The sequence below is a fragment of the Python bivittatus genome, unplaced genomic scaffold (genome assembly GCF_059951505.1).
Source record: "Python bivittatus isolate LINGU-HERP-01145 unplaced genomic scaffold, Pbiv_v1 ctg000330_np1212, whole genome shotgun sequence".
NCBI classification, from domain to species: domain Eukaryota; kingdom Metazoa; phylum Chordata; class Lepidosauria; order Squamata; family Pythonidae; genus Python; species Python bivittatus.
Genome location: NW_028277058.1, coordinates 36,502,501 through 36,525,490, shown reverse-complemented (window position 1 = coordinate 36,525,490; position 22,990 = coordinate 36,502,501). Strand labels below are relative to the sequence as shown.

General features: G+C 38.0%; 1 protein-coding gene across 1 annotated transcript in view; it reads left to right on the top strand.

Moving 5' to 3' along the window:
• The first annotated feature begins 17,674 nt into the window (after positions 1–17,674).
• CACNA1I (calcium voltage-gated channel subunit alpha1 I) overlaps positions 17,675–22,990 on the top strand; it is a 297,225-nt gene continuing 291,909 nt past the window's right edge. Inside the window, exon 1 of the mRNA XM_088141549.1 lies at positions 17,675–17,964. Within this exon, the coding sequence (XP_087997675.1) occupies positions 17,675–17,964 (290 nt within the window). The remainder of the gene's footprint in view (positions 17,965–22,990) is intronic.

The following is a 22,990-nucleotide window of genomic DNA, read 5'->3' as shown; positions in this document are numbered from 1 at the left end:
GAGTCCCTGAAGACAGAAGTATGAGAACATCAGCAGATTGAGATAGAAACTTATTCTTTGACAGCAATCAAGAATAAAATGAGGAACTCAAGTCCATTGCAATGCCACTCGTGTGAATATTACTCACCCCATCCCACCCCGCAATCTGCCTGTGACCTCTTTCTGAATATAACATTTAATTGCTGGCATTTCATTATCTCTTAAGATACTGGCAAATTAGAGGGATTTAACAAAAAGGAACATAGATGACCAGGGGGCTTGGAAGATTAATTTATAACAAAGGATTAAGAATTAAATATGTATAGCTTGGCAAAGTGAAAGAACATGCTTGGAATCTACAATAATGTAGCAATTGCAAATCTTATGGCAGGAGCCAAATTATTAAGGGAGGCCCAGGAGACACAGCAGTGGGCAAGGGGAGGTTGTTGTCTTGTCTGCACTGCAGATTGCTGCAACTGAAACCTTATATGATGGTTCCTATTATATCCTTTTCTTAATCAGAGTTGCTTTTTAATGAAATGAGTGGTGACAAATTTGATATATAAAAAAATAAAATAAATAAATAAAATCACCAACTTGTAAAGCTGAGCCTATTCCAGTCTGGAGAATCCAGGAGACTAAAGTTTTACAGGTCTAAGTTATAAGTGAAGTCTGTCGCAAAGTTCCAAATCTTATCTTGTTCTGGACTCTATTACTAAATTCCATGCTTCATCCACCTAAAGCAAGTAAGCCAGACCACCAGATTCTTGCTGGGATCTTGGACACAATTCTTCTTCTATTCCAGTTGTAGCACTACTGGATCAGTCCAAGACTTTACCTCCTGGGTTGTATAAGGTTGCAATGAAGCGTGTATGGCACATATTGCAGTGCCCTCCAGCAATCCTACTGCTGATGTTCACTTTTCAGCATCTGCTACCTGAGGTGACTGGCTCACTCTACTGAACAGTAGCTCTGGTCAGATAACAGGTTCATTACCCATTAAGGGTGATGGAGTGGGAGATGTACCAGTTTGATTCTTGCAATATTATTTCTTGGAAAGTTCTCTTTGTCACATTTTGTACAGGCATGAATGGGAGAATTTCCTGGGGAACTGCGTAAGTCTAGCCAGTCTTGGCATCTGATGAAGTGAGCTGCAGCTTACAAAAGCTTATGCCTTTAAATAAAAGTTGTTATTTGGAAAAGGTGCTACCAGACGCTTTTTGATTTTTTGCCACCATGGACTAACACAGCTCTCCTGCAATACCATAGTAGTTTTTTTTTTTTTTTTTTAAGTATTCAATTTTGTCTGATTCTTGGAGACTGCCTGGATAACTTCCTGCAGTTTTCTTGGCAAGGTTTTTCAGAAGTGGTTTGCCATTGCCTCCTTCCTATGGCTGAGAGAAAGTGACTGGCCCAAGGTCACCCATCTGGCTTTGTGTAGTGGGGAAATGCCAGGTAGATTTCTCACAACAAGTGCCAAGCGACTTTTTCTGACCCTGTTCTGTTCTGCTTCTCTTATTTTCTTCCACCAGGAGGGATCTGAGCTTAAGCTACTTGTATAAGCACCTGGCAAAATATATCCATCTTTTTCCATGGGGAAGATACAACAGGATGGAAGTGATTCCTGATCCGATTGTGGACTCAGCAGGATAATGCTTTCTCTTTTGCAGTACCTGTTTACTGTGCAATACAAATGATGGTGATTTTTGTTCTCAACATCTTGAGAATAATTCTGTGTGTATAAAAGGCCTCTAAATGTGAGAGTGAATCGCCCATCCCACTATGTGCTTCTGGGTGAAGCACATGGGCATTTCATGGTGTAGGCACAGTGCTTGCCATGTGCACTCTGCCCCACCTACCTTTACGCCAAAAGTATTGTGACAACCAGAAGACCGGTAACATTAAGATCAAGACAATAGTAATTATACAGTAGCTATGGCTGTGGCAACATTTCTGTATCTGAGGCAATAAAATAAACCAATGTTCTTCCCATTCCATAACGCTAGCTGGACTAACAGTTCAAATCTTTCTTAAACATTGATCAAAGGTGAGTGTTCTCACCTCGTTTAAGGGCTACTTTAATAGTTGGAAAACAGGCTGGGTGGTCTTTCTCTCCCTCCTTGTTACCTCTTCTGTTGCCTGCTGGATATTTCGCCTTGCCTAGTGGTGGGTCTGGCCAGGATCTTCTCCCATTCCTAATTTCCCTATATCTCATTAGATAGTAGTTCTTCACAATCATTACTGAAAATAAAGCACTTCATTACTCAGGCCCACATTTTCAATGACAAGTTTTATGTGCAATTTCTGTGATGTGGCTTAAAACTAGTCTCACACTAATCACATTAATTACTTCTGGTCATATATGTGTTCAGCTAATTAGTTATATATCCACATACGTACATGGAAATATAGTGTGTACTTTTATCTGAAGATTAGTGTAGAAAATGAAGTGTTTGTTTTACAGTATTTCAGTACAAGTGGAAAGATGCTGTCAGTTTCTTGGAATTTTGGCTTTTCCTTGCTCTTTAGTCAGTTATCACTCTAATAAGATGTCTAATTATTATAGGTTTATATAGTTATATTATAGGTGTGTGTATGTGTATGTGTGTATATATATATGTGTGTGTGTGTGTGTAATTAGAGACTGCAAAAAGAAGGGTACCTCAAGGGGGTGCAAGCTGTGTGGCACAGATGCCTCTTTGCCACCAGTTTTCAGAGCATCTTCCCTGTTTCTTCAACCTTTCACTTTCACCAGGCATCTTTTTCTCTTCATTAAGAAGTGCAGCTTTCTGCTACCATATGAGACTAGCTTTTTCCAGAGGAATCAAAATCAACCCTCCAAGCTTCTCACAGCAGAATTATCTGTTGGAAAGAGGAAAGCCAAAGGACTTCAGCTCCCTGTGGCTGTCAAATGAACAAGCCTTTTTCATACTAGCATATCTATAAGAGAGAGGGAAATGCAAGATGCATGAAACTAGGGAGTAATTTTTATTAACGTAACTAGAAATGTACTGGAGAATCAAGATGTCCATTTCTGAGACCATATATTTCAGTTAAATTTGGGATAGGAACAAGAGAGGGAGAAAAGGAGAGAATTTTTGCAGCGTTGTCGTTTTCTCTAAAACTTTTTCTCAGGCATTTTTTTTTCCTGAGAAGTGGCAGTTTTATTAGCATTGTCACTTTGGTGAAGTTACCAACATTTTTCTCCTTCTTAAATAAGGTATGCTGGTATAAAAGATCTGCATGAATTGACTTCTTTATATTTCCATGGAGATCTTTGGGATTTGTTACATCTATGTAATAAATAATTAGCTGTACTTTCTTTTGGAGAATCTTATTCAATTGGTTAAACTGTTTGGTCATCTTTTTAGGGTTGCTTCATCTTGTATGTGAAAGCCATGTTCTTAAGCTCCAGAGAAATTGGAAAGGATTTCTTCCTTTCTTTCTTTAAAAGATTTATAAGTTGTTGTTCCCTCTTATCAAAGATATCAGTGAAGCATGGCCCATCCATTTCTCAATGGGCTTCTCTTGATATCTTCTCTTCATGCATCCTTTCCCAGTCTTCTCTAAAGTTGCTGGGAATGTAACTCCCAGCTTGCCAGGAATTCTGGAAGTTACAGTCCTAATATATCTTGAGATCACTGGTTTGGAAAGGCGATACTAATGTATGACTTATTTTATCATTAGACAATAGTGCTTTTAGTTATGCAAATTGCATTATAGCAGTATCTATCAGCAAGTTTCAGATGCTCCCATGAAAGTGAGGAGAGACATCCCATTATTTAAATCCTTGGAGAATCCTCATTTATACTGAATACGGTTAATTAATAGCAGCATAACAACCGCGCACATTGATTGTGCACTCTAGCCTTTAACTGCCCTTATTAAAATGTTAGGGTCTGAGAGAGAATCTTGGTCAGTTTGCATTTTGATAAGAACTTTTTGATTTTCCCTTTTGATTTTCTAGTTAGTAAACCAACTAGAATGTAGATATCATTTTGTATCTGTACTTCTTGGAATTTTGTGATATTGTCCTCTAAATTAATGCAAAAATATGAGACATGCAGACATACACTATTGCTTTGACTTTCCTAGCCATCTTTTATATAGGGGTACTTCATTAACTTTTCTCAGAATAAAAAAACTGGTCTCTCTTTCCATGTTTCCCCTTTCTCTTTATTTTACAAAGGGGCAGCCATGTTTGTCTTCTGCAGCAACAATAACAAAGAGTCTCATGGCACTGTAACAACGAAGTAATTTTTCTGGTTAGGTTTCAGCTTTGCCAAGACCCCAGTCCAGAACTGTATCAAATTTTTATCCTATAACTTTGTCATGCCATAGATCTCTTGTGAGCGAGGTACACACTTCTGTTGTGTATGGGAGGGTTCTCTCCCCTTCTTTCCCTTCTCATGGCAATGGGTGAGACAGGAATAAATTCCAGAGTCCCCAACTAATTAACTGTCTAGGAGTAGGACTTTTCTATCAATGCAGTTAGATAGCTTGCTTTCCTCTTCTTTCCCTTAATCGTAAATTGAGAGTGACTGGGCAGGTAGGGTAAGCTTCTCTTGGGACTGTAAAATGCACTTTACAAGCCACAGGTCACATGGAGAGGAGATGTGTATTAAAGGATCTAAAAAGAGGCACCAAGAGAATGAGCTCTTTCTGCTTTGTGCTAAATTCTTGGAGGTAAAATACAACGTAACTGTACAAAGATGCAGGAGGTAGAAGAACTTTTTCTCAGTGACTGAGTTAATAAAGTTGCATCTAGGTGACAAATATGCTTGTCCATGCTGCCTTCAGAGTCCATACTTAAGGGATGGTTGGGAATATGTTGACAAATACTAACCTTTCAATTTGACCTCCCTGCTGAGAATGTTTTGCCAAGATAATTCAGCATATATGATTTTCCCACTCATAATCTACTGTTCTAGCACATCTGTTGAATTAGGGTTGAAGCAAATACTGTTCAGAATCTTTCTTGTCCTGCTTTTGTTGTCCTTCAGCCTCAAATAATTCTTGGCAGCCTTTGCTCATCAAGGGATAACATCCCTTTTCGGTCCCTGAAATGTGACTATTATGCTAGCCAAAGCTCATGCCATCTTTGTTTACTGATGAGTTTTACATTTAACTCCTTTTAGTATTTTTTCCAAACAAATGGTGCTGTGAAAAAAAAGCTGATTTTAAGACATTTGTATTAGGGCTGAAATCATTGTGTCTGACTAAAATAGTAGACTTGATTTCAGTGAGGCCCAATGAAATAAGCTTGGCATTAATATCATTACTATTAACATAGGCCTGAGAAGAGTGTGTTATGAACTAGACCATGGGCCAGATTGGTGTTTAATCTCATTCAAATTCTTGTTCAAGAAAAGCCCAATTAGATTCAGCATCATATCTGGAATGTAACAGAAATATAGGCAGTTTTTACATAATGTGGCCGACCCAGTCATCTGTATCTGGGGGAAATTTATCCCCATTTGCTGACAGTACATGACCACAAATGCACTGGTCACATTACAAGCAGTCATTTGCCCTAAAACCAATTCCAGTCCTATCCCCATTGAGCAGTAGATGGGGTGCAAACCAACATTTCACAAGAAAGGAGACTAGATGTCTTGGGTTAAATGGACTGAACCACTTTATTTACAGAGGTTCTCTATTCATTCTAATCCAATAGAATTTTTTTTCTAATTATACCTTGTTCATCCCATCGTGAAGCTGCTTAAAATAGTTTTGCATGAAAACACTCAGTGTAATAAGATAGACTCTTTTCATTCTGCTTATTGTGTGAGCTGGTCCAGTTAATTCCATCTGAGGCTACTGGAGAGAATGCTGGTGGTTTCTTGAGTTGGAGGCAGGGCTGTCCTAAGACATTTTGCTGATTGAGACTAATGAAGTGGCCTCTCTCCCTCTGTACAGAAACTAACTGGGCAGTGAATGATTGCTTGATGTTAAAAAAAATTCCTAAAGTAACTCTGTTTTAGCTGGGCCATGAGCCCACCAGTTAGGGAATGCATTTAGAGTCACATTTCCCTTTAGCAATTGGACAGCTGGACCAAATGTTTCCTGGGTCATAGGAAACCACATAGTACTATATCTTTAAATCATTCTCTGAGGCAAGAGTGTTTTTCTCCCTTTTTCCTAAATCTATTCCAGGTTAAAACAAGGAAAAATTACTAAGATTGACATCATGTTCACATAGATCACTAATACTTTTACATCAAGGCTTGTAAAGTAATTGGTTACTAGGTCTGAGACGCACGAAAATGGAATGTATTTCAGAGAGCTGAAATGGCTTCAGTGCAAGTTCCTTTTTTACTTTTTCTAATCTAATATTTACTTAATCATGTATTGTGTTTGATAGATATTTGTGAGCAGGTAACCTCAAATAATACAATTTTTCTTAAACCATTTAATATTCTTATGTCAGACTATATATTACTGAGGTAAATTTATGAAGGAGTAATCATAATGCCAAATATCTAGAATCTCTGTGCCGTATCTTCTATATAATCTTCTGCCACCTTTCCAGAAGGAAACACACAGTTTATTTATTACTTTAAAACCCTGTTTTATATGGTCATTGCTGGCTTTGATTTCCTGATAATAATATCATTATATAATATCAGCCAAAGGAATGTAAGATACTTTCTATCAAAATTACTATCAGTTTCTCAGGAGGTGCTACTTCCTGGCCAAGCTAGTCTGGACTCCAAAGTTAAATATGGTTACTATCTAGATGGGAGACTGCCATGAAAACTCAGAGCTGTAGCTAGATGGGGAAGTTGGGAACTGTCCTAGAGGAGGGCCATGTCAAACCATTCCTATAATTCTACCAAGAAATCTACATGGATGTGTCGATGAAAACACCAGGTGCCATACACGACTCAAAGGCATCTTTACATTTTCTTTCCCCAAAGAGCCTTTTCTGCATTTCATTCAGCTTTCATGACCAAATGCCATTTCCTTAGAGATTTTATCTGATTAACTAATATTATCCAATTAAATTATGCAAGTGTTGCTTTTTCTGTCACAGGGCCAGCAATATAACCTTACTGCAGCACTAGCAATGGGATAGCGGTGTTGTGTAGCACTTTGGATTTTATTCCAAAAAGAAGTTCAGAACATGCAAATACAGCACTCTCTAAAGCAGTAGCATGTTTTCCCAGGTTCAAACAATCGCCCTTCCTTCTGGGTGATGGAAGGTATAGGTGCTTTAAAGGGTTGCAAGCAGGTCTTCAGTTTGTGCTCCTGTGCACCCAGAGCCTTTCTGGGAGAAGCAGATCCAAAGTGCTGCACCGCCCTATGGCTAGGGTTTTCCAGCCACCTGAAGGAGTGCAGGAGAAGCTGGCCTGTAAAAAAGGGAACTGATCAATCAGCCCTAGAGAAGGCTGGATATAGAATAGCCAGCGCAAACAGAAGATGCTACTTGACCATCTAGCCCAGTATTGACTGTTCTGACTAGCATATGAGGCTCACCAAGGTTGGAAATGGGTATATTTCCTTTCACCTGCTAACTGAAGATATCAGGGCTTGAATTTTATATTCAAAGCTTGTGTTTGATTGCTGAATTAGGATTCTTTCACATTGAATGATGGTGTAACATGGCCCCCAAGCATAATATTAATTAGCTATAAGGCAAGGAGCTCAGTCTTCCAACTGTCTGCTGCTAAATACCTATGAAACCCATTACTCTTTGCTATTTTGGGGAGCCACAAAGGGTGATGCTACTAGAACCTAAGATGGGATGACTGAAGGATTTTATTTGGATGGTCCATTCCCCATCAAGATAGTGCTGTTCCTCTCTCTGTGCCCGCTAAGGTTAATCTTTTTTTGCATACCTCCAATCTTTATTAAGTTGTTTTAGGATGTACAAAAATAATCTGCCTGATGAACCCATTATCTGTTGGTCATCTTTTTTTTTAAAAAAAAAAAACCCTGGTAGAACAGTTAGGCTAGTTCTTATTCTGTTTCGTATTTGTGCACGCACACTTTTGAGTTGGTGTTTATTCCTGGTGACTGCCTAGACAATCCCTGCAGTTCTCTTGGCAAGATTTTGAAAGTGGATTGCCATTGCCTCCTTCAGAGGGCTGGGAGAGAGTGACTGGCCAAGGTCCCCCAGTTGGCTTTGTGCCTACGCAGGACTAGAACTCAGTCTCCTGGTTTCTAGCCTGGTGCCCTGAACCACTACATCAAACTGGCTCTCAATCTCATCCTACTAGTGAGTATTAAAAATAATTGCTGCATTTCAGTGCCAGGAAGGCAGACCCTGCTCTCCACTATTGTGAGTGTCTAACAGCAAGACCACAAAAGAAGGACCGAATTTCAAATTGCCAGAGGAAATAGGAATGGCTAATGAGACTGTTTTTCATGGCTTTATTTTATTGTCTTGCTAATTATGAAGCTTTGTGAAGCATAGTTTGGAACTGTTGCCCCAGCCCAGCTCTTTGGAGCATGGAGGTAGCCATTTAATGAGCCAGCCATTTCTTCCAACTATTCTTAGTACCCTTCCTCTTCTGTAACATTAATGGAGCAGAGGTTGGGTTCAAGCATAGCGTAGTAATAGAAGGAAGGGTAAATCTTGTCTGGAGGGGGGAAAGAAAGAACTCTTCTTGCATAAGTGATGTGTCTCAGGACTTATTGCTTGATCATCTGGCATTAAATAATTAGCAAAGGGACAATATGTAAATGATTATGAGAAAGATGAATCGATAATTTACTTGGATTGTTACAGTTATAAAAGCATCCAAATGCTGGGGTTCACTGGACATGGTTTCACAGACTTGGACATAGTCTCAAAGGTAATTAAATGCAGTCCTCTGTAATGTAAAAAATCCACTGCTATAGCATTCCTTAGCTTAAAATTTTTAAACCAACATTAGACCTCTGCCTTTTGAGGCTGTATGTTCTATGGTCAGACAGCTTGGTTTGTAGGAGGTTCCTCCTTAATTGTTTAAGCAATGTTTGGTCCCCAACTACTTTGGGCAAGTGGGTGCCTACAGAATTTTGAGAGCATTCTATGTGCACTTTTACAAGCGTGACTAAAATGCTCATTTGGTCTCTGCCATCCCTGCTAGCCTTCCTGTCTTCCACCCTAATTTCTGTTTTTTTTCTGGCAGGTGGATAATTTACAAAATAAAGCACTGCCCTAGTTGAGGTAGCAACCCATCATTTCTAATAATTTCTCCAGAGCTTTTGCAGAACCCTTGGTTTATGCTTGAAACAGGTGTTTTGCATCTTGCTAACTTCCCATTTATTTTTTTAAATCGAAGCAGTTAAAAAAAAAAAAAGACTAGGTGGGGCATGGGGCTGATGGGCACAAACAGATAATCATCACATGTATACACCAGCAGAAATATATTTCATTACTTACATCATGATTTAAGCATCAGGATCAAGGTAAGAGGTGAGCATTGTGGTGTTGATGAAGAATACTGTGCCTTCTGCCAAGACCGCAAATAGTCTTACATGGAGTAATAAGTCCTATTGTGTTCAGCTGGAGCTCTTTGTAACAACGATTACAGTCTTAGAGAACAGAACTAAAAGTTAATTCAGCTAAACTAATTGTTTTCAATAGGACTTATTTTTGGAAAAGCATGCATAGGATTGTAGCTCCAGAATACAAGCATAATATTATGGGATTCTGTCAAGACATTTTGTCATTGTAAAACATTTTAATTTCAATTCTAATTCCTGTCAATCCTTTCAGAGTTGGATCTCCTATCCACTTACATAAGATAATTTGCCTTGTATTTAAAATGATAGCAGTTGTTTAATTTACTGTAATGGAAAATGCATTCATAATAAAAAAAAAAAAAGTAGTGGAATCTGCAAAATGAGTTTGTAGTGTGGAACGCTCATTTTCAGGATTTCAGATGCTGCACTCATGTCACCAGGTTTGGCATCCTCTGAAACATTTATTTATTTACTTATTTATTTACAAATTTATATGGCCACCCATCTTTCATGTCAGCTCATTATAGCAGCATACCATGGGTGCAGAGCATTGTCAGTCTTTATTATATGGCTTGAGGAGACTTTCCCCATAAGTAGAGTTGTCAGTATGTTTGCAGTCAACTGATTCTAGGTGGCTTCCAATTGTAAAATGATATAAACATCAATGAAACCAGTTAAAAACAACCTCCATAAGAACTTATGTTGGCCAAGCCAACTACCCCCCCCCCCAGTGTGTTCTTCTCCAAGGGTACTGCAGAAAAGCATGATCTTAGCTGGTTTTCTGCATGATAATAGGATAGGGGCCATTCTGACCTCGGGGGCAAACTGTTCCAGAATAAGGGAGCTATGACTCAGGTCAACAACTGTGGCTCTGCCCTCTTACTTCCGAGGGATTGGAGACCCATAGCATGCCCCTTGGCTTGCATATGTTGGGCAGGCATATTCTACCTGGAACAGTAACAAGGACCCAAGCCATAAAGGGCCTGGAATTGCACTTGGAATCTGGCAATCAGTGCAGCCCCTGCAATACTGGTCTCACTCTGCTGTACCAGTTTGCTTGAGTCAGCAGGTAGGCGCTCATGTTCTGTACCAGCTGGAGCTTCTGAGTCATCTTCAAGGACAGCTCACATAGAACAAATCGCAGCAGTCTAACCAGGAGATAACGACATGAGTCACTGTAGTCACAGCCTCCAGAAAAGGTCACAGTTGGCAAGCCAGCCAAAGCATATATAGTTTTTCTCCCAAATATTTTGAATATTCCTGGAAATTTTAGAATTTCCTCTATTCTGATCTGCCTGAGGGCCTTGAAGAAGTCAGTCTGTGGCCTGAACACTCTTGAAGAGTGCTAAAGAGCCAATAAGATCTCAAGCTTGATAAAGCAAAGAACTGTCAGGATTGTGGAGATCGTAATGCATCCTTTAACAGTTTGGTATGCTCTCCCTAGAAGAAACAGACTGTAGTTCCAGAACTTTTTGCTTGTGTTTATTCTATGTGTTTAAATGCAATGCTGAATATCAGTTTCCCACTATTTTGAGGCAGGAAATATTAAAAGTGTGTGCCTAAAATAGGCTTAATGCACAGCATTTTCAGGAAGAAAGAAAAATAAGTCATTTATTGTTTCCAAGCCCAGAAAAATCCATGTCCAGCCTATTATCTTGAGGTGTGTCAGGAGAAGCATAGAGTCCAGATCATGGGACTCACTTGTTCCACTCTACTCTGCCCAGGTTTGACCCTAACTGGAGTATTCTGGGCACCTCAAAAACAACAGTGACAAACTGGAGCAAGTTCAGAGAGCAGCTCCAAGATGATGAAGAATTTGGAAACCAAGCCCTATGAGAAATGGTTAAAGGATCTGGGTATGTTTAGCCTTCAGAAAAATGCCTGAGGGGAGATATGATAGTGTGCGAAACAAGCACCACATATCTCTCTCTGGGTTAGTCAGAAGTAAAGTTTTATTGGAAGCGTTTGCAAAGGCTGGTGGGCTTCGTTGCAAATAAGAAGCCACACCCACATACACACTCCGGCCTAATTATATACATTCCAGATCGCAAGTCCCTCCCCTTTTCCCCATTGGCTAAGGTACTCAGGGTGTACAGTCTTTCCGGCCGCTCTATGATTTCTTCCTGGTCCCTCCCACCTCATCCATTGCAAGTCTATGGTAATTTGCTCAAGGTTTCAGCTAATGGCATTATACTGATAAAGACTGCCCCAGGTTAAATTAGTTTTTATTTACATTGTCTCACACAAGGAGACAACTTCCTCTCCATCTGCCACTATTTGATAACCATAACACTTAACACTACTTCCTTCTCTCTCACACAGCTGCACTCTTAGCATGCTCAAGCTACTATTTTTTTGTGAATAATAACACATTCTATCCATCTCTCACAATAGCAGTCTTCAAATATCTGAAGGGTTGTCACACAGAAGAGGGTGTGGAATCAGGCTAGATGTCAGGAGAAACTTTGTCACTGTAACAATGTGTATGTCTATGAAGCAGTGAGTTCTGCTTCATGAAAGGTCTTCAACAAATGCTGGACAGTCATCTATCAGAGATGCTCTAGGGGATCAGGCACTGAGCAGGAAGTTGGGCTATGGTCACTTACAAATTTAGGATTCTATTAAAAGTTAAGGAGGATGGTAGGATGTGATGATTCTGTAGCATCCACCCTTGCTTGAAATGTTGATTCTTGTTCTTATGGATCCCAGTTCTGAGGTCTCAGACTTTTGCAAGGCTGAATAATAGAAGATTTAACCATATAATTCTAATTCCTTTTTGGAGAATTGGGGGGAGCTGTTGATCCTGGAGACATGGCATTCCCAAATCTGTTGATTAGTCCTTCTTCTGCATATTGATGCTGTTTTGGCTATAGCAACACCCACAGTCTGAATATTAGAAGTGGTGGGAATGATTTATTTTAAAAATAGATTCAAACAACTTGTAACTATAACCTTTATTTTATAATATTTTAAATGCCTTTTTCAAGTTGCTCAGTTTAACAATGTATTTTTAAATCCAGCCAATATTTTCTTAAAAAAGAAAGAAAATAACAGAAAATTCTGTTGATAGACAAATTTCTTCTTCCATCATCTAGATTTTCCTGAGCAGCAAATATCTGTTTCTGCAACAGAGTGAAGACAAATCTAATATGATGTAAATTTCCCCCATGTGTTGTCATTTTTAATATACCACCTGTTTATGCATAACCCCGGTGCCTACTAGTAAGCTGATTTCAGTCAGAAAGAAATATAATTATTAAAACAAAGTAGATTTGGGTATAAAAATACATGTAAAAAGTGTGAGGTAGTGGCACATCTTGGATGGTGCATTACTGGAATGTCTAATGACAGTTTGGTGGAGAGAAAAAATAGCCTCCAGATAAATAGCAGGAGGTCCTATGCATCTAGATTAAGCAAAGTTGATTGGAGTGGGCTGTATAGCAATATGTATAGCATACGAAAGATAGCTGATGGATAGAAAAAGCTGGGAAATCCAGGAAAAATAACATTCAGCTTTAAGGGAGGAGAGAAGGGATTAAGAATAGAGGAGACAAGCTCTGTGTTTTGGATCATTGGCATTAAAAAATCCTGTGGTGTTGACAACTGGATTTTACTAAGAGCTGATATTTTAAAATGGTCTTGTGTTGCTGTATGGGCCAACTCTGTATGGCTGGCTATTCCATGATGTCCTGTTCATAATTCAGAATGAGAGGGATCTTTTCATTATATAGTGGATTGGAATACCATTGTATAAGACACTGGAAAGAAACATACTGCATTCTTCTGTCTATATTTCTGTTCCCTTCTTGTACTTTACTATGAAAAATATCTGTATGTTTCCATGGGGAAAAAAAACCCCTAAAGTGCTTGCTGTCTGCTGAACTCCTCAAATGCAGGAGAAAAACAGAATAATTACAAATATTTGCATAGCTCCTCCTTTTCCCCTCCACTCACACAATTGAAGCTTGGAGGCTTTATATCAATGCAAATCCATTAAAACTACATTGAACATTCCTTTGAAAATTATTATTAAAAGACAACACTAAATGAAACTGGGTCTTCTAAAATCTATGGAAAACTTCTGCAGGCTGTTTTCATATTAAGAAAAAGCCAAAACATTTGTGGCATCTTTAAGACTACCCAATTTTATTTTATCATTGGATTTTGTGTATCGAGGCCACTTCATCAGATGAATGAAATAAATCCCTTTCAAGGAAATTGTATAAGTACATTTAGTTGTAAGAGGTGGAGGAAAAATGAAGGAGAAAAAAAGGGGGCAGTGGTAGAAATAGGAAAGGTCTCCCAAAACAATTGCCTGTTCTACTTGCCCCTTGGGGTAGTTATCCTTCCTGTGACAGCCCAGCAAATTTCCTTAAGTAAAACCCAGTTCAAAACTCAACCTTTTTTTCTTGTCTGTGTTCGGTTATTTGATCTACACACCCTTGGACTGATCCAAGCCTTTCTGCTGCCTGAGCTAGAGTAACTAGTCACGTCTTTACCCCCAGAGTCCTGATGCACTGAACCCAAAGCCAGCCACATGATTTTAGCAAATGAGGCCCAGAACCCTACAAGTAGCTCTCCCAGTCTCTGGGAGTTGCAGATAATTTGCCGACCTGGTGTGACATCCAAATGCCTAATAGTGGAGCTGGCCTTGACATAGACAGTTGGTGGCATTTCTTAACATTCAGTCAACAGTCATTATATACCTCTGAATGACTTAAAAAGCTATGGGGCATATTGTTAAATCCAGCAGTGTTTCAGAACTTCTGTGAGGAGCCTATTCTTTCCTGTAACCTTTTGATCTTTTTGTATTAATTGTGTTGAAGAAGGCAATATTGTATAGTTCTTTGAAATGATTAAAAGCAGATGTAATAGCTTATTTGTTTCAATGGATGTACTGGTTTCTAGAATGGACTGAATTTCTTGAACCGGATTTTATCAGAGCCAATTGTACTGATTTACTCGGTAATCTGAATTTAGGAATTTACTTTCAGGAAAGGGGCCTACACCCTCTTCGTTAAGAAAGGCCTTTTCAGTTTCAGTTAATAGCTTGCTTTTAAATCTGTTTGTCACATTTTATTTATTTATTTTATTGGCCTTGAATATGCCAATGGGAAGATACCAAGTGGGTGGTGATGATGGTGATGATCATAATCAAATAAATGTACTTACTGGGTTTTGAGGCAATATAATCATAACCCATGACTTAAGCTAGGATGCTTTTTTTTTTAATTTAGATTTTAACTTATATATGGTGGAAAGATATATCAAAATTTGTGTGGCAGGGGAAAAAACCATGAATTAAATACAAGGTATTACAAGATGCTAAAGAAAGGGGAGGTTTGGGTTTACCTGATTTGAAACTATACTCTGCAGCTTGTTGTTTACTTTGGATGAAAGAGTGGGTGATGCTGAGAAATAGAAGATTATTGGAGCTAGAAGAACACAATTTCAGATTTGGGTGGCATGGTTATTTATGGTATGGTAAAGCTAAAGTTAATGTGGATTTTAAAAATCACTTTGTTAGACATGCACACTGAGAATATGGAATAGATATAAATCCAGGTTGTGTCCAAAAATACCTTTGTGGTTTCAGCACAAGAAGTGTATTACATGAGAGAAATAATAACTAAATATAAATGGTTAACTTATGGTGACATATTAGAATCTCCCTAGGGAGAACTCAATATGAAATCAAGAGAAGATTTGACATTAGAAGTATACACATGTCAATGGTTTTCCTATATACAATTATTAGAAAGATTTAAAGTAGATAAAAGGACTTTTGGTCTTGAACAGTGTAAGAGTGAATTTGAAACAGAATTATGTATGAATGATGGACATATTATTGCTAAAATGTATAAACTTTTATTGAAATTTGAAACAGAAAAAGAACAAGTGAAAGAATATATGATAAAATGGGCTAAATATTTTGATTATAACATACAAATGGAGCAATGGGAGAATATGGGGTTGAAAGGACTGAAATTTACATTATGTTATAATCTTAAAGAGAATTTTTATAAAATGATGTATTGTTGGTATTTGTCACTGGAAAAATTGTCTAAAATGTATAAAGGTAACTTGCATGTATGCTGGAAATGTGATCAACAAAAAGGGACTTTTTATCATGGTTGGTGGACATATAAACAGCTAAAAAAAAATGGACAAAAATGCATACATTAAATCAGAAGATTTTAAAGATTAATATACAACTGAAGCCAGAGATGTTTCTTTTGGGACTGATTGATAAAAAGCTGGAAAACACTCATGGAACTTATACATGATAATAGCAGTGAGACTTTTATATGCACAGTGGTGGAAAGATTTGACATTATGCACAATAGAAGAGTGGATGGTGAAGATGATGGAGCTTGCTGAGATGGCTAAATTGACAGCTTTGATTAGAGAAAAGACTTTGATTAATGCCAATTGGAAACCCCTTTTGGACTTTTTGCATGAAACAGAAAAAAATGAAATTACAATGTATAGATTTGATGATTAGAAAAAATAGTAGATGATAGAAAAAATGAAAGTTATGTTGTAACCATAGATTAAGAGTTTGATTTAATTTTCTAATTATAACTGTTGTAAAAGAAAATCAGAAGTCATTTCTTTAGATTTAGTTTTTCTTTCTTTTTTTCTGCCTTTGGCTTTCTTCTTTCTTTCCTTCTTTTTCCCTCATCATAAATATTAGTTTCTATTAGTTTTTATCTTTTTTGCCTAAAAAAATTAAGTTATTATAAGAAAATAAAATGTATATTTATTAAGAATTTTTCAATAGAATAAGACAAATCAAAAGAAAAAGGAAGGAAAAGAAAGGGGAAAAAAGTGCAAGAATTGAAAAAAGAAAAGAACTAAAGTTAAGAAATGTAATAACTTCCAACCTTCTTTTCAACAGATAATTACAATTTTATAATCCATCCTCCCTCTTCAGCCCCTCATTTAGTCCAGGTCTATCTTAATCTTCAAACTCATAAGCTATCATTTCATTTCTTCTTTCAGCAAAAAGTCCATATAAGGTTTCCAGTCTTTCAAAAAAGTTTTTGTTGTTTTTTCTCTGACCAAACAGGTCAGTTTTGCTGTTTCTGCAAGTTCTGACATTTTCACAATCCATTCCTCCATGGTGGGGATTTCATTATCCTTCCATTGTTATGCATATAATAATCTTGCTAAGCTAGAATGCTTTTGAAAAGAAAATGCAGTTTTCATGGCATATATGGATCCACTAACATGGTGCACAGTTTGAATGAAGGATTGATACTGACTTGATAAAGCAGCAAGAAAAATAACTTCACAATAAATATTGGAAGTACTGTACTTGGAGATGAAGTGAATAAATGGAGTGAGACACCCATATCTGAGAAGATTAAATGCCAAATTGCAGATCCAGATTGGCACATACAAAGAGACTTCTGGGTCAAAAAGGGCCCATCTGATCCAGCATTCTGTGCTGTGTCGGTCAATGAGACAGATTCAGGAAGCTCACCAGTGTAAACAGGAGGGCCTGCTGTTTCTCAGCAGCTGATATTGAAGATACTGTATGTTGTCTGTAATTCCAGAGGTAGCGTAAGCAGTTAAATAGTGCCTGATTCCTACTTTCTTTGAGTTTGTCCAGCCCCCTTTTAAAACCATCTAAATTGGTGGTCATCCCTTTATAGGATGGTTGTAAATTCCATTTTAACAATGCATTGTGTAAAAACGTACTTCCTTTTCTTGGTACTGAATCATACTGCATTTAGTTTCAATGGAAACAGAGAATGTGGCAGATCCAGGCAGTGTGTGGTGAAACGTTCGGCTGATTACATCATTGTAGGCATAGTTTGCAACACGATTCATATTTAGCGTTCCAACACTCATCCCACAACACAAGGCAACTTTGCAGGGGCTTGGAATATGTTGGTTGAGTTGCCAACCAATTTGGTCATGGATCCAGGCAACCCACATCCCCAGCATACTAATCAGGATGATGCAGAGTCCTTTTGTTGCTATTGGTGGATGGTATCATTACTTTATTTTTTAAAAAAAATATTAAAAGGTTTTTATTTAATCAGCATGAAAAGGAGTTATAAAAAGTGTTCAGTATGAACAGGAACTTTAGCAAATAGTTTCATGGTCAAACATTGCTTCTTGCCAGTGCTTGTCAAAGCACCAAAAGTGAGAGAATCATATTGTTCATTTGGGGGGAATGTTCAACTATCTTTTTTATGCATTTCAGGAGTTCTCATTTTGTGCCAGCATGGCAGAGCATGGCACCCACCACTCCTCTGCCTGGCATTTGGGGAACCCATCGATTCACAACAGCCCCACAATGTGCTCCTTGGAACATGTGGATCTGGGAATGAGTGAGCCACCAACTTCATTGGAGCAGCCACCACCGTCCCCAGACCTAGGTGACAATGATGATGATGCTGACGTGCCCCCACTGGACCCAAATGTGCCCTATCCTGATTTGGCCCCCGTGGTTTTCTTCTGCCTAAAACAGACAACTAGCCCTCGTAGCTGGTGCATCAAGATGGTGTGCAATCCATATCCTTTATAAGCTGTGAATTCTCCCTTCTAGCCCTTTTTTTCCTCCTCTCTGCCTCCCCTTTGTCATCCTGTCCTTGCTGATCACCTGACAGGTAAGCAATGGCGTTCTATATATATTTAATGAATCACTTTGTTCCTTGCTTGTGTTTAAACATTATCTTGAGTGCAGCATATGTGATCAAAAGGAGTTGCTTGCCAAAGGGAGAAGTTCAGAGAAAACAGATGAAAATATAACAGGCTTTTAAACATGTATTTTCTTTTTATCTCCCTCTTTATTTTTCTCTGCTGACAAAGACATGCAATGGCATAACTCAGAACAAAGTTGTTGTTGGTGTTAACTTGGCCTCAGAATTTTTCATTGCTATATATTTATATTTTACAAAAATGCTAAGAGTGACATAGATTCTAGCACAAACTTTCCCAACCTTGTGCTATTCAAATGTATTGGGTCTCTGGGTAGGGATTATGGAAATCAGAATTCTGAAACAGGGACAAAGACCATCTTGGCCAAAGTTGTTCTAGAAAAGGGAATTCCAAATCATGTGCCTACCAGGTAGCTTATCCTGTACAGGGGCAAAACTGTTTCAGGCTGAAGTCCATATTTGGCCTTAGAGGAGTGTGATGGGGGCTGTATTCTCCAAGCAAGATGAGGGCATGGGTGGGACAAAAATTAGATTTGATCTAAGTTTAATGCAATTAACATTAAGATTCTGGGAGTTGAAGTCCATATAGCTTAAAGTTGCTGAAGTTGAGAAACACTGCTTTAGAGTAACACTGACTTCTAATTAAGCTTTATAGATAGCATTTAGTTTTCACTAGCCCTTTTCATTGCCAAAATAGGATAGATACTTTGAAATGAAACGCGGTCCTACACAACAATTCTTGCCTAAGACAGTGCTTCCTTGCTGTGTAGTGGATTTCAGGTTCAGAACTTTCAGCCAGCCTAATCTTCTGGAAGGCACCTGCCTAGGGAATATTGACTCATTGGTCGGGAGATTAACTGTTTAGAAATTTTCAGTTCATATTTTGTATCAAAATACAATACATTCAGCTTCCATGTCCTGCAGAAAAGACATTTGTAGTTAAGGGGCATGTAATGTCTCTATCAAATTTAAGCAACAATCTGTCTGTACAGGATTAATTGTTCTGATGTTATATTTACTCCCAGGATTTGTTACAAATAAAACAACAATTTTCCCAGTATAAGGAAGAAAGGAAACCCCCCCGACTTCAGCTTTCAATTCATTTTACCACTCAAACATTTAATAAAGAAACTACTATAGAGTAATGATAAAATACTATCATTATTGCTTCCTCAATTTTAAATTTGTATTTAGTACTGAAAGCTGAAAATGTAGAATTGTAAGTATTACACAAAGTTTATTAGCAAGTGGCTGTTTCTTTTGGGCCATTAATAACAATTCTGTGTCTTCAAATCTGTAAACATTTTCTTTTTGCAAAGACCAGATTTTGGGCAATTTTTTTGTAAAAGACCAAAATGCTATAATTTTAAGTGTATTAATATGCTTTTTATACTTCATTGTTGGCTATTTGTAATTAGAAAGGCATATCATATATTCAGTTAACAATAATAATAATAAAGTTTAGACAGGAAATGAAAGAAGATTGAAAGACAAACAAAACATTTGTCAGCAGTTTTATCAAGGCTCATAAATAAATGACATAATTGTAGTAGTATATATATATTTATTTGCAACCATTGGTTTTAGCAAAATTTCATTGTAGTAGTAAGAGCAGCCATATATTTCTTTGCAAAGGGACCTTCAGTTTGGTGGGTTGCAAGCACCATTGAATCTCCTTGATGAATCTTATTTTTTCTTTTGGAAATTTTGAATTTTAGATTCTGATATATCTTTGTTTTATATCTATATCTATATCTATATCTATATCTATATCTGTATCTGTATCTGTATCTGTATCTGTATCTGTATCTGTATCTGTATCTGTATCTGTATCTATATCTACACACACATACATACACACATACACATTATATCTATAGATATATATCTATCAAAGAGACATCAGAATCTAAAATTCAAAATTTCCAAAAGAAAAAATAAGAAAAAATTATATTCAAAATTCAGTGCCAGAGCACTTATAGAAGGTTCCAGGTCAGAATCTGGTAAACAGAGTTAGATGACACATTGTCCTGTGGATATCGTTGAACTGCATCTCTCATTATCATCCCTTATTATGTTCTTATCCAATTCATGGAAATCATGGGGATCAATGGCTATGAATCTTGATGGCAATATGACTACCTTTGAAGGCCATCCATTGGGAGACTAATGGAGTTCCTCGGGCAGTTGGTTGGCAATTGTGAGAACAAACTGCTGCACTAGATGGGATAGGGGCTTGATCTAAGAGGGCACTGCTCATATTCTTATGTTACCAGTGTCCATGCTACTTAGCTGTATGACAGCTAAAGAATCACATAGCTCAAGAGTTCATAGTTTGCATGAACCTGTATGCTTATCCCATATGATACCTTGCCTAACTGAATCTTTATCTTAGAACAGATGGCCTATGTTCTGAAAGAGTGCATTACTGAGCACTTTATTATGGTGTGGTTACTTTCTGGACAGCTTCAGTGAGTCATCACCATTGAACTCTGCAAGTATGGTGGACTGACTAGATGGTCCTGCCCTAGACAACTTATGGATCTAACTGGTTTTCTGTAAGTGCTTGGGGATTTTCTCAGCAGTACTGTATGGTGGGCAGTTCTGCCACAAGTCATGTCAAGCTCTGGAATTCAGAGATGGTGAGCATTGAATGAAATTGTCCCCAAGCAGCTTCTCAATATACTCTGATCCAGAGGGGCTCTTTAGTTGACCAAGGAGCTCTGAATGATGAAGCAGCAGAAATAATGTCAAGAGTATTGTGATGGAAACAAGGTCTGAGTATGACCAAATACTGCTATGAGTCCTAAGCTCAGCAGCAGTAAGGGTGGTAAAGGAACAGTACTTCTCTGTTCTCTGTTCTTATTGCACTGTCAGAATCTCATTCAGTGGCACTGTTTAAGATGGCTTGTTCCCTTTTGGAGAGAGAGAGAGGCAGGACATATCTCCCTGCTGGCTGATTTTCTCTAGTTATTCTGCTGAGAAAAATCATTCATATTTGCTGCAGTGCTGCATGTATAGATCCAAAGGACGTGACTTGGAAAATGTTTTATGAAATAATCTGGCATTTGTTTGAGCTTGTGAATTCTGCAGAAATTGACAGGTCTCTCTTACACATGAGTTCTGTGATCTGTGGGCTTCATCCATGCCCTACCTAGCTTTTTTGGAAGGCCAGTGGGGATGTGTGCACCTGGATACATGAGGTGGTTAATGCTTCTTTGAGGGAAGAGATCATATATTCTTCCTTGAAGGAGGCAGTAGTACATGATTTCCTCAAGAAGCCATCTTTCTGGCTGTATTAGATAGCTATCATCTGTTTTTAACCTTTCCTGCTTAAGGAAGATCTTAGAGAAACTAAGGGGATATCAGTTACAAAAGGTCCTGGATGAAACTGATTATCTCGATCTCTTTGATCCAGGCTTCACGCTTGGGTATGGGATGGAAATTGTATTGCTCACTCTTGTGGGTGGCCTCATCAGGACCTGGATTAATGAAATATGGCCCTCCTGGTCAAATCAGATCTCTGGTGGCATTTGAGAGCATTAATGATAGGTATTTTTCTGTACCTAGGAGGGTTGGGAGTAGAGGGTACAGGGTAGGGCAGCAGTACCATTTCTTCATAAGCAGTGGTTCCAGTTAGTGGTCATAGTTAATCAAGCTCTTGGTTGCTCCAGTATGGGGTGCTGCAGGGTTCAGTCTTATTGCCCATGTTGTTTAATATCTACATGAGATTGATAGAGCATCCATCAGTTCTAGGTGAGATATCACAATACTAATGATGATACCCAGTTGCATATTTCTGTCTCAGTCAGAGCAGGAGATGAAGTAGATGTTCCAGCCTGGTGCTTAAAGGCTATAAGGGATTGGGATGAAATAATCTTGGACTGAATCCCAGCGAGATGGAGTTGTTGTTTGTTAAGAAATAACATGGCTCACTGTTGGTACTTCAGCTCTGAACGGGGGTCACACTACTCCAGACAGAGTAGGTCTGTGATCTGGGGCTTCTCTTGGACTCAGCTCCTCTTAGGTGAGCAGGGGAAGCTGTGGCCGGGGCAGCCTTTGCTCACGTCTCCATGTGTGCCAGATGCAGCTTTTCTTGGAGCAAGAGGTTCTGGCAACAGTAACCCCCACCCTCATCACCTCCAGCCTGGATTACTCTAATGCTGTTTTAGGAAGGCGACAAAAACTGTACTGTTTTGTAATAAATTTGAATGTGAATGCACTGGCTATTTTTAGTTTTGCCCAATCTTAAATATATCTGTTTTTATAGTTGATTTTAATTGCCTATTGATTTTACCATATTTTAATGATTTTTGTTTATTGTGTTGAATTAATGTGAACCACCTGAAATCAACTGAACAGGGCTGTACATACATTTTTGTAACAACAGCTAATGCTAAATAAATAATCTGAAAAGTTTTCATTACATTTGAAGGGGTTAACGTAAAGTTAAAAATGTTCTTAGATAAGTATGTATTTATTTGCTTTGGTTTATATGCTGCCCCATTTCCAAGACTCCATTTCCTTAAACCATTCAAAATATTCTTTTTTCCACAAAATGTGGCTATGTTTTCAACCAAAAGTTATATCCTTTCAAAAGGGCAGCTTCCCATATCTTAATTAGGAATTATGGATATTTCATTAGCTGCATTTTAAGAACAAAGATGTAATTCTCACTTCGCAGTGGAAGATACCAAATAGTACTTGATTACTCTTTGTACCGTTTACTCTCCCAAACTTTGTAATTCAGCTGTCACCTTTAAAAAATACATATAAACATATTTTTAAAAGGGAGTAAATGAATACAAAAATGCCTATTTTAGATAAAAATGCATAAAATATAAATATATGTCCATGCTTTTTTAATTCAAAGAAAAGGA